This window comes from Alosa alosa, chromosome 19, assembly GCF_017589495.1.
Source record: "Alosa alosa isolate M-15738 ecotype Scorff River chromosome 19, AALO_Geno_1.1, whole genome shotgun sequence".
Classification (NCBI taxonomy): Eukaryota; Metazoa; Chordata; class Actinopteri; order Clupeiformes; family Clupeidae; genus Alosa; species Alosa alosa.
The window spans coordinates 28,695,454-28,710,371 of NC_063207.1; the positions used below are offsets into that span (position 1 = coordinate 28,695,454).

General features: G+C 41.4%; 1 protein-coding gene across 1 annotated transcript in view; it reads left to right on the forward strand.

Moving 5' to 3' along the window:
• Window positions 1-444: 444 nt before the first annotated feature.
• mthfd1b (methylenetetrahydrofolate dehydrogenase (NADP+ dependent) 1b) overlaps window positions 445-14,918 on the forward strand; it is a gene marked incomplete in the record, with an annotated part of 26,037 nt that continues 11,563 nt past the window's right edge. Inside the window, 13 exon segments of the mRNA XM_048228539.1 lie at window positions 445-698; window positions 3,314-3,398; window positions 3,805-3,864; window positions 4,331-4,384; window positions 4,536-4,672; window positions 7,267-7,367; window positions 9,700-9,836; window positions 11,658-11,769; window positions 12,286-12,413; window positions 12,714-12,811; window positions 13,225-13,398; window positions 14,255-14,391; window positions 14,523-14,569. Of these exon segments, the coding sequence (XP_048084496.1) occupies window positions 661-698; window positions 3,314-3,398; window positions 3,805-3,864; window positions 4,331-4,384; window positions 4,536-4,672; window positions 7,267-7,367; window positions 9,700-9,836; window positions 11,658-11,769; window positions 12,286-12,413; window positions 12,714-12,811; window positions 13,225-13,398; window positions 14,255-14,391; window positions 14,523-14,569 (1,308 nt within the window).

A 14,918-nucleotide genomic window follows, 5' to 3' on the forward strand; every position in this document is an offset into this window, starting at 1 on the left:
CATAATCATTCAGTGTACAAGAAAGAAAATGATTTAATAACACCACATATTCACTTCCAATAAAATCTTGAGGGTACAATCATTGTTACTAATATGGTCACCCTTAACATGCAGACGAGAAGTCGACCAAGACTCCACAATATTTGTAATAAGGATGCATTACCTATGTACCTAATATATCCCCCTAAATGCACATTATACAAGTCAAGAGACTATGTGCGAGCACAAATGCAATACGATTTGGAGGGCCCTAACCTTCAAATCATTGCACTCTTGATCTAACCAGAATTATGTAATATCTTTGAAAATCAGGACTCTGACATTAGGGCGGTGATTAAATGCTTCACACGGCGCATGCGGACTCGTGCGGGATTGGCTCCGTTTGACAGCAGTCATTCCACCCCCAACTTACGCCAATTACTATTCCCGAACGAATTTTAAGACAGACGTCTGCTCGTTTACTTGCGTTTATAGCCAAACTTCCACGCATCTGTTGGTCTGTGCGTAGTGTGCGTTTCTTTTAACCCTCCAGTCGATTTTCATTGAGTGACCACTGGTGAACACTGAACAGGGGTGAAAGTTTTTAGGGAACCAGCCACTTACAGTGTTGCTGTTTTATATCTACGGTCCTATAAAAGTAGCTAACTGTCAATTTGCACCATGTCGGCGCAAGTTATTAGCGGCAAAGAAGTTTCTGCGTAAGTATCATTCTCAAAAATGGTATGATTGCATTGTTTCCATGTTTAAACATATTTCCCAATAAGAGTGGGTGTACGAAGTTCGATGTGAAGTTAGCCCCGTGTTTGAATAGAAATTGTGCCAAAGGTAATTGTCAGTGTTTTTCAGTGATGTGTTGTCGTGATTTGTTATTTTCTAGATTTCAGTGAGAGTCGTAGAGTTGTAAACTGAAGCACTCACCACGTGCAACCAAGTAAAATATTTCCACGAGACTGCCTCTGTTCAAGCGTATTTGTTTGACTGATTGATTACGATGTAGTTAACAGCCAAAGTACGTCCACACCATGTTTCAACTGTGATTGGAAAGTTATAGTTTGTTGATACAGATACAAGAAACTTAGAATAACTATAGATCTCGCTTACAACTTCTCTGAATATTTGGTCTATGCATTTCTGCAAAAAATAAAGACAGCCTGTCCTGAGAGGGCCGCCTCCTATCACGCCATTGCACGATAAGTTGCAGGACCACAATTTTTTGTTTGATTGACAGAACAGTCAGGTTTTTTTTTTTTTTTTTTTTTTTTTTTTTTTTTGCAGAGCAAATTTGCTTTCTTGTTTTATTGCAAACTATGCATTTGTTTCAGTGCACTTATGAACGGCACACTTTCTGCATTTAGACCCATGCCTTTGTCACAAGATCCCTCACATCACATCACCCATTTGTTAATGATTTCACGGAGACTGGTCCACACGTCTTGCATTAAGAGTTCCCCATCAAGAGGGCCATTATCCCTCCATACTGCAGTTAGGTTACTTCAAACACTCAATAAGGGTTATGCATCTATCCGTGCAATTAGTCAGAGAAAACCAGTTGAAGTGTGTGTGTGTGTGTGTGTGTGTGGCTCATTGATGGTTGAAAATGACCTTTGTGCCCCATGGGTTATTGAACAGATAACAAGGGTAATTGCATCACAGTTTTCAGTTTTATAGGCTACTACTGGCCTTGATCAGGGTACAGATCTGCTCCCCTCCACAGGATAATCAGGGCCGGTGTAAGCGTGATAAGGTGCTCATTAGACCAGCGTCTGTTTGGTTCCCTGACCCCAATCTAAACTGTGGTGTTATGACTGTGTGTAAGACCAATAAACAGACCGATATCTGAGGAGACGCTGACGCGTCTTTGAAATGTATGGCCTAAATATAGGTATGATTGTTTTGCTTTGTGAGGAATACAGAATGAAAGGCCTTTCTATCAAATGTGAAATGGTCTTTTAATGTGTATTTATTCTCACTCTTTGAAGGTGCCAGGTCTGAATGGTAGGATAAAATGAGTGTTCATTTCTAACACAGAAAGCCAAAGAGCAAAATTTGAGTGTGACCAATCTCATGTTTTTGAAGTTGTTGTTGTAAATTGTAGATGCATAGTAACTATATTATGCACACTTCAGTATCAATAGCCTATCAGCTGCTGTGGTTTAATGAAGGTAAATGAGGCTTAACTTTATTGTCTTGGGTTTCTTTTCATCTGTATTGAAACACCCAGAGCTCTCCAAACTGACTTGAAATGCTGTTGCATACGTAAGCTACATTTCATACACAAATTGTATGAAGGAATGTTTAGTTTTTTTCTGTCACTCTGACACCTAACTACTAACTAATTACATATCTAACTTTATGTGTAGAATATCTGCAATTGTCCATAGATTATGTTTTAATAAACGTGTATCCCATAATGTAATAATAATTGAATGTTTTTTATTATTATTATTATTATTATTATTATTATTATTATTATTATTTTAAACTGTCCATATGCACATTTGTCATGGCACAAATGAATAGTACCGAGTGACCGTGGGTTTGCTTTAGTTGATTTCAGATGGGGTGATAGTTTCTCTCAGTCACACATCCCTCTGAACTTGAACTTTGGGAAAGCCTGGAGGAAGCCCCAGGCCTGTAACCTGACCCTAGCCAGATGAATGTCGTTCCGCTTAGCTCCGCCTAGCTTTACTCACATCCATCTGGGACCTCTTCCATTGAGAGTGATTTCTCCAACCGACTTTATGGTTTAGCCAATCAGGACGCAGGGCGGGAGTTTCATAGATGTGACCTAGCGTAGAAGCGACTGTGAGTCTGTTATTAGCGTCACGGGTTGGCTTCGATGTGAGTGGTTGAAGTAGCACGTCAATAGATGACGGACAAGTGGCTTATTCAATCATATGCAAGCATTTTTTGATTAGGCCCAGCCTTCTGAAGCAACACTTCAATGGATCGGTTCCAGATGGATGAGTGGAGCTAGGCGGAGCGAAATTCATCTCGCTATTGCCAGGTTACCAGGCCTGCTCACCTCTACAAAAACAAAGATGATGCAGTACTGAGATCCAGCCCTAGGGGGCTCTCATTGCTATTCTTCTAACGTTTCTTTTCAGCAAGTTTGCCTCTTTACCCCCTCTCCACCTTCTGGATAAGGGTTAGCTTGACAACACTGAAATTGTGTAAAATTTTACCTCCGTAGAAGTATCTTAGCTATGCTCGCAGCTAGTTCATAGGACGGTTACTACATCCTGGCCTGATGCAGTGTCCGCCTTTGATTGTAATTATGAGTGACTGTATCTGTGTCTCTGTATGTCTGCAGGCAGGTGAGGGAGAGGCTGAAGAAAGAGGTGGAGGCCATGAAGGCCCACGATCCCAACTTTAGACCCGGGCTTGTAGTCTTACAGGTCAGTGCATATGTTGGCTTAAGCTTTTCAGGTTATACTTTTCCACATTTGTGTTGTTCATCATCTCTAATCTCCATTTACCTCCATTGTATTGCTTTCTTCCCTATGAAGAAGGATAGCAGGTAAAAAGTATGCACATATTTTTGCCGCTTGCAAGATAGCATGAAAAGAGACCCTGAGGCACTTCACATTGTATTGTTACATTTGTCACAAGAATTTCAAGGTTTTCTGCTTAGTGAATTCAGCATTATTTGCCCTGAGTCTATTTATTAACTGTGTCTTTGGCTTGTCTGTCCATCTTTGTGTTCCACTGACTGGTGTGGTTTCACCAGATGATTTATTTGTTTACTTGTTTGTTTATGCATTTATTTATTTTATGAAATAAATAGATGTTCTTGCTCTGCAGGTTGGGGACCGTGATGATTCCAATCTGTACATCAGCATGAAGCTGAAGGCAGCCGCTGAGGTAAACCAAAAGATAGGATTACTTCAGATGGTCATGCTGCAGAGTGATTAGTACTGGCCATTACAGATAAGAGACTTTTAAGTAAGGGATAATGCATTGTCTGCCGGTCATTATCAGGAAATAAGTCCCAACAGGGCAAACAGGACTGGGATGCAGGGCAGTTGGTGCTTCAAACGTGTGTGTGGAGTTGGAATGCCTATGAAAAGCACTGTTATTATATGGGAAACAATTATGATGCATCAATGCTAAAATGACTAACAGGCAACAGCGACGGGCAGTTATTTTGGTTTATTGGCAGATATGGGTGGTAGGTTCATTTATTGGTGCATCTCTATGGAATCCCAAACGTTATTAGCTGTTCTCTGTCTCTTTCATTCCTTCTGTCTTTTTCTCCATCTGCCTCTGTTTTCTTAATGAAAGTACACAGTGAAAGTCAACTGAATCTCTCTGTATTTACTCCTTATAGATTGGAATAAATGCAACGCATGTAAGGCTTCCAAAGACCGCAACTGAGGAAGAGGTAAAGACAAGCACTGATAAGTGCTCACTTATCTATTTGTATGTAATCCATAGTTTGTTTAAAGATGGAGATCATGCAATACAATTCTGATGCATCAGTGCAGTGCAGTTATGCTTTCTCCACCCTTCCTTCTTTCATTCCCTATGTGAAGGTTTTGCAGAGTGTCAGAGAGGTCAATGAAAACTCCAGCATCCACGGGCTCATAGTGCAGCTGCCTATGGACTCGGTCAACAAGATCGACACAGAGAAAGTCACCAATGCTGTAGCTCCTGAGAAGGATGTGGATGGGTGAGTCGCAGGACGCTGCGTTGTCTGTGTTTTAAAGATGAGGGTGGTCAGTACTTGTCAGAGAGATTGCTCCAGAGGACTAGGTAGCAGAGGCAAGGACAACCTGCTGTGAATGGTTATATCTGCCGGGTCCTATGTTTTATTGGTAGTTTTATCTATCTATCTATCTATCTATCTATTATTGCACTATATTCATGTGTTTTCACATCAGGGCAGACCCTGGTGAATGAACTATTCCAAATGAAAGGGGAAACTAGCAGATGGAATTGAAGAAGTGAAGATCTTACTTTGGTTACAAAGTATGTTTTTGTGCTGTAATTATGCAAATGCATAGAATCACATGTAACCACTGTAACCAGCATGAAGTGTGATGCTGTGGAAAGATTGCTCTGTGTTTATAAGGACCACTACTCATTGCCTAGTGAACCTGTCACATGACTCTCTTCTTTTGCTGAGGGTTGCGTTCTTCCCTGGTAACCTTCAGCACAATTCAGCTGTGTCTGTAATTATTAAGTGAAAAACTGTAAAGGTTAATTATTGATTTGTTTATTTTAATTTACGATCTGTTGGGAAGCCACGGGTTGCTTCAAAGACCGTTTTTAAAACCTCTGGGTCATAAGCCATCAATGAATGGTAATGTCTGTAATTATGGAGAAATCAATATCAGGGTCACAATGAGCTTGGCCTCTGTTTTAATGCACTACCTTATGCATAACAGTCCAGAGGGTCAGCCTCCTAGTGGACTTAATTGGTGTGTGTGTCAGTGTTTCCCATACATTGACTAATCTGTGGCGGGCGCCACGAAATAAAAATCGGCCGCCACAGATGAATTTTCTATGTTTAATTTAATTTAAATTAAATATAAGGTCAAATCCTTGCATTGCCATTGAGCTGCACTTTTTACGCACGCAGCCTTTCCTTGCCCGCCCGCTCTCTCAGAGAGCCCGCTGCCACTCCTCTGCATGTGCATTTAACAAAATATTCACGATTGTTGAAGGATTGTTGTTGCCACATAGAAGCATTGCATAGAAGACGTCTGGCTAAATTGCTATTAAATCCGCTTAGCATCGGGACCATGCTGCGCAAATTTGTTCAAAACTGCTGCATTGAAGTGAACTCTAAGGTCTTATCACAGCATAGTATTGTGATAAATGTGGGTTTCCTTTGTTTTGCAATTAAATTGCAATAAATACCAAAGCCTGCAAATGAACACAACCAGTTGTTTGGACAAATGTAACAATCTTTATTATTAATTAATAGGTAAACATTAATACGGATTTAAAAGGTGCAGGGGGTTCACGGAAGCAGAGGCAGTAAATAGCAGCAGAGTAACCAGCTTCATGAAATTCTCACTCATTAAATTCTCACTCATTAAAGGTAGCCGTTAAATCACACACTGAGTTCCACACAGTCACTGGCACACACATCACCCTATAAGAAGGCACCGCAGACTATTTGATCACTCCACTCTGAGAATTATCACACGCACCCGCAACCGTTTAAGAGAAGTTACGATCCCTCTGCATACACAACTACCCCACTAACCCGTTATCATCCCCCCCAATGCACTCCTAAGAACGCACGCGCGCGCACATGCACACACAGATGTAAAATGTTCACTTAACTCGCCGACCGGCGACACCCCCTCCTGGGGTCTGAGTTTGTGGCGCTGATTTCCAAGTCCCAATGGAGCTGGACAGCGCAGATGTGGAGGGAGGACGTATCGGCTCACCCCACGCCACGGAACACCAGACAGCAGACAGACGCGGCTCCCCACTCTACTAAGGCCCCGGCCCTGGCTACATACAGGAGGCAGCAAACCTCCCCTCTTAACTCAGGAAGTTTAATAACCCGGCTAGGCTACCTGTCTTCGCCGGGCAATCCTAAATGACTGCGAACGACACCCTCCCGCACCCAAGAGTGTCGAACCGCAGCCGTCAGGTGATCTCCCTTCTCGTTTTCCCCCATTCCCCTTTTGTCAGTTCCGTTTCAGGTAACCCCAATCAGCCTCACCTGTTGCAGTTCATTCAATTAGTCCAAATTCAGTCCCAGCTGATTAACAATCCCCAGTCCCACAATTCACACATCACAGTATGCTACATTGAAGAGACTAAACTATGTTAAGTTATGAAATCAAGCAGTATCTCAAAGCTAACGTTAGAATACTGTTTGGATGTCGAATTTAGTATGCTTAGCCTACTTCTAGCTGCTTGTCAATTTTGTTGAAGGGCTCATTTTATTGACTCTGACACTGAATGTTTGCAAAATCTGGATGTAAATGGAAAAGTGTTTTCCAAAATTCAAAAGTGCTTGTCCCAAGGAGAAGTACGAACCTTTATTTTAACTATGTAGAAAACGTTATGAATTTCATCCACACATCAGCAGCCTTTGAACTGTGTTACAATTGCAAAGGTTCCCTCAAACGTCATAAAGTGGCAATCAATTAGACATATACACTACCAAGACGATCTTAATACCACCACCCCCCGTTGTCAAAGTCACCCACAAATTGAATCCAATTCTGTGGGAAACACTGTGTGTGTGTGTGTGTGTGTGTGTGTGTGTGTGTGTGTGTGTGTGTGTGTGTCGTACAGGTTGACCAGTATAAATGCTGGGAAGCTCTCTCGGGGTGACCTGGGTGACTGCTTCCTTCCGTGCACTCCCAATGGCTGCATGGAGCTCATCAGACAGACAGGTGGGTCTTCATTCTGTGAGAGTAGAAGTGCATCATGGGAGATTCTTTAGGGGACTCCTCACCAAACTGCACTATTGTCTCACATGTACTCTTCTAATGTATTAACCTAACACCTGTTAAGAGTGTACATATCTTCTTTTTGTATAAACATATACATATCTTCCCTAACCACAGCCAACATTACGGTGTTCAATGTGGATCTGACTGCTGATTTGCTGATTCATTTGCTGTTCTGCATGGTGATAGATAGATAGATGGATAGATACTTTATTGATCCCCAGGGGGAAATTCAAGGGTCTCAGTAGCATACAGACATCACACACAACATGCACTTACAGCAGAAATGGTAAACATAAGTATAAGTATAAACATATAACTAAACTCCACTGTACAATAAAGACAGTAGATAGTAGAAGATAAGATAAGAAAACTAAATACTAAATACACTATATAAATTAAATTTAGAAAGTCCAATGTGCTTGAGGGTGATCAAGCATAAGACGCTTGTAGTGACAGGGCCGGGACTGGTAAGGTGCTAAAGGGAGTTAGTGTCATGGTGAAGGTGCAAAAAGTAGTCCAACCATAGTCCTTTAGTTATGTGTGCATGGCAAGGTGCTCAAGAGAGTGAGTGTCATGGTGAAGGTGCAAAAAGTAGTCCAACATTAGTCCAACAGGGCAACAGTGCAAGAATAAGGTCTAGAGACCAGCATAAATAATATGGACAAATAGGAGAGTAAAGAATAATGTAGACAAGGTCAAATAAAAAACTATGTCAGTGCAAGAACAGGTTGAGGTAATAGGGTTATAGCCATTCATTTATTCAGTATTGTAGCAGAAGCCTGACCGCAGCCATGGTGCATGTGATCCAATAGCAGTGAATATACTTGAGCATGCACATTAATACCTTGGTACCTTTGTAAAACCAAGCATTTTTAATATAGGCTATTATTACTACTAAGTTTAGTCACAACTTTATTTTTTTTCCCCAACAAAAGCCATTGACCTTGCCTTTAACCTCTGGCCTCAGATTGACCCACATGATCAATTTTACAACCCAAAACAGAAAAAGTTGGGTAGTTGTGTAAAATGCAAATAAAAACAGAATGTCATAATATACAAGTCTCGTAAACCCATATTTAGCAGCAAAAAGGACATAGACAACATAGTCAAATTTTGATATCTCATGGAAAGTATATGTTAATTTTGAATTTAATGCCAGCAACATGTTTCAAAAAAAGTTGTGACTGGAGCATGTTTACCACTGTGCTGCTTCACCTCTTCATTTAACACAATTCTGTAAATGTTTAGGAACTGAGGAGACCATTTGCTACAGTTTTGATGCTACAGTTTTGATAATGAAATGTCCCATTACTCCCCGATATAGGATTTCAGTTGCTCAACAGTATGGGGTATTCTTAGTCATGCTTTCCATTCCATTATGCACCTACCGGTAATTTGACAAATCTGGACTGCAGACAGGTCATCTTAGCACCTGGACTCTCCCTCTATGGAGAAATACTATATGTTAAATATGTGCAGAATTCATTTTGGCATTGTTTTCCTGAAATATTCAAGGTCGTCCCTGGAAAAGACATTGCCTAGATGGCAGTATGTGTTGATCAAAACCTGTATACATCATTCAGAATTGATTGTGCTTTGCCAAATGTGCAAGATGCCCATGCTCTAGGCACTAATGCTCCTCCACACCGTCATAAATGCTGGGTTTCAAACTGAGCACTAAAACAAGTTGGATAGGTTGGATACTTGGATAGGCCCTTTCCTCTTTAGCCCAGATGAGTCCATGACTTCCAAAAAGAATGGCAAACTTTAATTGGTCTAACCACAGGACCTTTTTCCACGTTACATTAGTCCATTTTAAACAAGCTCAGGCCCAGATAAGAGGGTGGTATTTTCTGTATCATGTCTCAATACAATTTTAGCTGTTACAATTTTGGCTGCAGTTTTTGAATTGGTTTTCAGAGGTTTTCCTGAACCCATACAATGACAGGTCTGGAAGCAGGTCTGGTGTTGATGCAGTGCCATCTAAGGTCCAAAAGACCACGGCCATCCAATTTGTTTTTCAGCTATTTCCCCTGTTTGCAAAGATTTCTCTGGATTCTCTGAATGTTTTAATAATATTATGTCCTGTAGATGATTAACTCCCTAAATATGTCACAATTTCATGTTAAGAAGCTTTAAAATGACATTGTTGCACAGGTTTCCAACTTTTTCTGTTTTGGGGTTGTACATTTTCCTTGCAATCAGTAAAGTATCTAATCTAATCTAGTCTTAAATTTCATGAGCTGTCTGGCTTTGTGTCTCTTCTGGTCAGGTGTGTCCATTGCGGGAAAGCGTGCCGTGGTGGTTGGGCGGAGTAAGATTGTCGGCGCTCCAATGCACGACCTCTTGCTTTGGAACCATGCCACAGTCACCACCTGTCACTCCAAAACCGCTGACCTGGCTGCAGAGGTAAGAGCACCTTATTACTTTCTAATGAACATGTAGGCTTTGAAAAGGCACCCTCCTCCCGAGAGAAATACGAAGAGTAAAAAGCAGATATTGCTTGTGTATTACAAGTGCACAGTGTGTCCTTTTCTAATTGCATGTAGATTAACTATGTGCAATACTGTGGAATTGCACAGAGGTTGCATCAACACTTGAGGGCAGTATAGCACAAATATGTGCATAGTTTTCTGTAAAGTAGATTTCAAAAAATCATAGGAGCTTTTGGAAAATGCAAATGGTGTCTGTATTTGGCTCTTGTTTCAGACCTTTCCCAAGCTTTTATCTATTTCTCCTTCTCTTGCAAGGTTGAAACAGTTATAAAGCACCCTTATAAAACTGTCTGCCTGTCAGTCTGTGTCTTCCCCCTTCTGAAATATAATATTATATTTATATGGTAATGATTGCAGATCTTTTAAGCAATATAGCACGAGTGAGAGTTGGGTTGGTCATGGATATTCCCATGGGTGTTGTTTGGCCATAGCCCGGAGGCCGAGTGGGCAGACAACAACAACCTTGGAATATCCATTACCAACCCCACGATCATGAGTGCTATATTGCTTTTATACAACAATTCTACCACAAACTAAATAATCTGAAAACACCCCATTATTGTTTTAAAAAAAAATATTTTGACTTTATTTCGGCATCAAAAAATAGTTCCATTCTAAATAGACAGTGTCTTGGTTGCCACAAAACCAACAATCCAGATCAAAGTGTTCATTTATTTATAGACATTGATTTGGACATTCCCTTGTATGGTGCACCCATTGAGATCATTCTGCTCTCCATCAGAGGTTGTGGGACATAGGCCTGTGCGCGTCTAATCGGGTATCCTGGGCATCTTTACCGTTTGGTCGAGGTCTCCTAATATATGGCTCCAGTGCTTCCTGCTGTCCAGCGATGGTGCCAGTTGCTTGCAAGGGAGCTCTCCGACCTATGTTACATATAAAAAGAGAGTACTGTATGCTTACAAAAAACACAATGCTACAAAATAATTGATAGATTTGATGATGTGCTGCGCTTACCTATGCCCACTCACTGCCATGATCTCCCTGGCCACAAGACCTGCGTCGGACAGCTTCTGGATAGCTGTGGCCCGCAGGCTGTGATTTGTGTATCTGACCGATGTCCTTGCCTCCTGGCACAGCCGAGGAAGCATTTTGCCCAGTTGGTTTATGCCGAGGGGGGTTGATGTATACCAGATGGGTCGGATGGTGAAAAGACCCTCTTTGGTTGCTGTCGCATCTGGGGGGATCTTGCTGAGGTACTTGATCAGCGAGGCGACAGGGCACAGAGGATTGCCTGGCTCCCCATACATCGCCCCCCTGTGGTTTTATTTGGCCCTTCCCAACTGGTCTTTTTTTTTGGTTTTCGTGTTTTCGTTGAAAGACATTGTAAAATAAGGACAATTTCCCACTTGACTGTCTGTTCCTCCTTGTCATCCGACATTTCATATATTAACTCAAGTTATTTTGGGGAAATCGATCTCCATTTCCTTTCTCCAATTACCAAGGCTACTCCCTTTTTTAAATTATGGACTAATTTAGCGGTTATCGCTACATTGTGTCAAAGCGCGATAGAATCTTCGCATTGTATTGCGGAGTAATTTATTATTAGCTGTGCAAAGTCTGAGTTGGGATGTCCACTGTTCAGGGATGTTCCAACTCATGGAACGTATCTCGGCCAATCAGAAGCAATAAATAGTTCCATAGCACCCAATTGTTTTATACCGTAATTACTAATTTACTGAAGACTACTGAAACCTGACTGTAATGCCTCCCCCAGATTGGGAAGGCAGATATACTGGTGACTGGTATTGGGAAGCCAGAGATCGTGAAAGGAGACTGGATCAAGGAGGGGGCGGTGGTTATTGATTGTGGCATCAATCACATCCCAGGTGAGCAGTCCTGCATGCAGTTAAGGTAACAAAACTATAATGATAACAGCAAAAACAGTTTTAAGCAACGATCTTGGAGCTTAGCACTCTAGAATGTTTGGTTTTAAGTATCACTTTGGTTAATAGAAATGACAAGGTCCACACGGCTTACTGTAATGATAATGACATGAAGAACAATATTATTGGGGATCATTTTCAGAGCAATTTTGAGAACGATCCTTATAATTATCATTACTGTGTGAATGGACCTTTTACCCAAACAAATCAGAAATCATTCAATCCTTGTAATATTAGTAGTGCTACTGCTACATAATTTTAACACAATACAGAACTGCAGATTTACAGACAGGATGAACTTGACAACCAGTAAGATTGTTTGGTAATAGTATAGGTTCATTATTTCTTCTTCCGCAATATTTTGTGTGTGTGTGTGTGGTATGTGTATGTGTGGTGTGTGTGTGTGCCTGTGTGGTGTGTGTGTGTGCCTGTGTGGTGTGTGTGTGTGTGTGTTTATAGACAGCACTAGGGCCAGTGGGAAGCGTGTTGTTGGGGACGTTCATTATGAGTCGGCTAAGCAGCGGGCGTCATTCATCACTCCTGTGCCTGGAGGTGTGGGGCCCATGACCGTAGCCATGCTCATGCAGGTGCACAACACAACTACACATCACATCACACCACAGTCCATCTCACACCTGACCTTCAAATCTAAATTAAACACTAGTTAATTGACCAATCACAGGTCATAACACTAATTTAACACTAATACTAATTTCAGGGCAATACATTTTTAGAAAGTTGTAGGCATACACAGAGTTTGGCATACACCTCTGTGTATGTAATGCACTATATAAACTTGCCTTGCCTTGCATAGAATTGCTTCCTTTCCTTCACCCATTGGCACCCTTGTCTTTGTCCAACTTCCCCTTTTTTTGACACCTTCGCAGAACACAGTGCTGGGTGCCAGGCGTTTCCTTGACACCCACAAGCCCGGGAAGTGGAACATTTCCTACACCAAGCTCAACCTGCAGAGGCCTGTGCCCAGGTGTGCTGCTCATCACTGGGCTCTGTGCTGACTTGGCTCACGAGTCACTGCTTCTAAAGATGGGAATGAATTATTGAAAGAGTGTGTCCTTAATGCTTAGACTCAGCATTGCTATCCTTCTGAGATATGCATTAGGTTTTGTCTGTGTGTGTCTGTGTGTGTGTGTCTGTGTGTGTGCTCTTTCTGTTAATTGCCTAAGGTCAGCTCATTGCGCTTGCTACTCCCCTCAGCGAGTTTTAAGATTCACATGATTCATTCATTCATTCATTCATCAGATGCCCTCTCTAAGTACTTTTATTTAGTTTGCTTGGCAGTGATGTCTTTGACTTACTCTTTGAATGCACAGAAATAAATATCAAAACTCTCAATTAGAGAACCCCAAAGTTTGACCATTGATCCTCTGTCTTCGCCAGTGACATTGTGATCTCGCGCTCCGGTGTGCCCAAGCCCATTGACACGCTGGCCAAGGAGATCGGGCTGCTGTCAGATGAGGTGGAGCTCTATGGGAAGACCAAGGCCAAGGTCCAGCTGCAGACAATCGAACGCCTGAGGTCCCAACCAGACGGCAAATATGTGGTGGTTACTGGGTACGGTCTCTCCATCTCTGTGTCTGAAATGTTTTTGGTTGTTTTGTGTCATTAGAATCTGTATGAGTTTCCACCTCTTCCTGCTTTTTTAAGCTCTTTTTTTTTTTTACTTTCTAACCTGTCTTGTTTTTAACTAGGACTGTCAAAATAACACATTAATTTCTATTAAATAATTACAGAAAAAAAAAAAAAACACGTTAAAAAAGGAACCATGATCAATCGCATTCCATAGTGACCTTTGACCCAGTGCAGTTCTAGACACAGTGACTAGTGACTTAAGGAAGCAGACAAGAAAGTAACAAAAATCACCCACATGGAGCTGTTGACAGGAGCATCGTTCTCTACCATTTCGGCAGCAAGTAATTTCCATAGCCTACCAGAGGAGTTTGTCAAATGTGAAATATCACCGCAACGAACCTGAGGTACAAGCTAGCAGACCCCTTGATGAAAATAAATCAAGCAGTCAGCCTTGTCAAACCACTCCCAGACGTTCGACGTAAACTTGTTGTTTACTAACTAACTAACCGACTATCCCTTACTAAATGGACTGCATTACCTCAGTGTTTGTGCACACGTCATTGACGGTGAGTGGAAACACTGATGCCTGCATCCAACAAATGATAATATAAGAGACGTTGAACTTTAAAGTCTATAATGTTGGTTTGGCTATTCATTGATTCACTCATCTGCCAAATGTTATACATTTGCCATATTTTTAACATTTTCCTTTGCGGGACATTCCATTACATTCTTTCTTGGGCTCTTTTAGTCTCTTCCTCTCCTTCACACACATGATACAAAGGTTGATCTTTGTTTTTTTTGGTTGCTTTTCTCTCTCTCTCTCATGCTGCTGTAGGATCACCCCCACGCCCCTTGGGGAGGGGAAGAGCACCACTACCATTGGCCTGGTGCAGGCACTGGGCGCTCACCTCAAGCTCAATGTGTTTGCGTGCGTCAGGCAACCATCTCAGGGGCCCACCTTTGGCATTAAAGGTGTGTTTGGGTCTGACTGACCATACTGATATTAATGAGATCTAATTCAGATCCAGCATAATCCTTATTAAAAGGCTTTTTTAAGGCTTTCTGCCACTTTACTACAATGTTGATGACATGTTTTCCCACAGGTGGTGCTGCCGGAGGTGGATACTCTCAGGTCATTCCCATGGAGGAGGTACAGTTTTTATATTGGTTTTATATTAGTTCTTTTTGAAAGCTTGTTTGAAAGCTTTCTTATTTTACATCATAAAAGAATTTCTTTCCTTGGATAGTCCGCCCACAGCCTATCTGTTAAGATTCATGTTCAGAATGTAAAATTGTGGTTAAGGTGATGTTCAGTAATTGTTTAACAACATCAATCCCTTAACCTTAACCATAAATTGTAGTTAACAGTTTGTCAACAGATAATATAGTTCTGAGTAGTATAGATCTGAGCATCAGTAGATAGTCTGGGGCGGACTACTCAAGTAAAGTGTGACCAAAAACTTTATTGCCTTTAAATTTACAAAGAATGGAAATTTGTC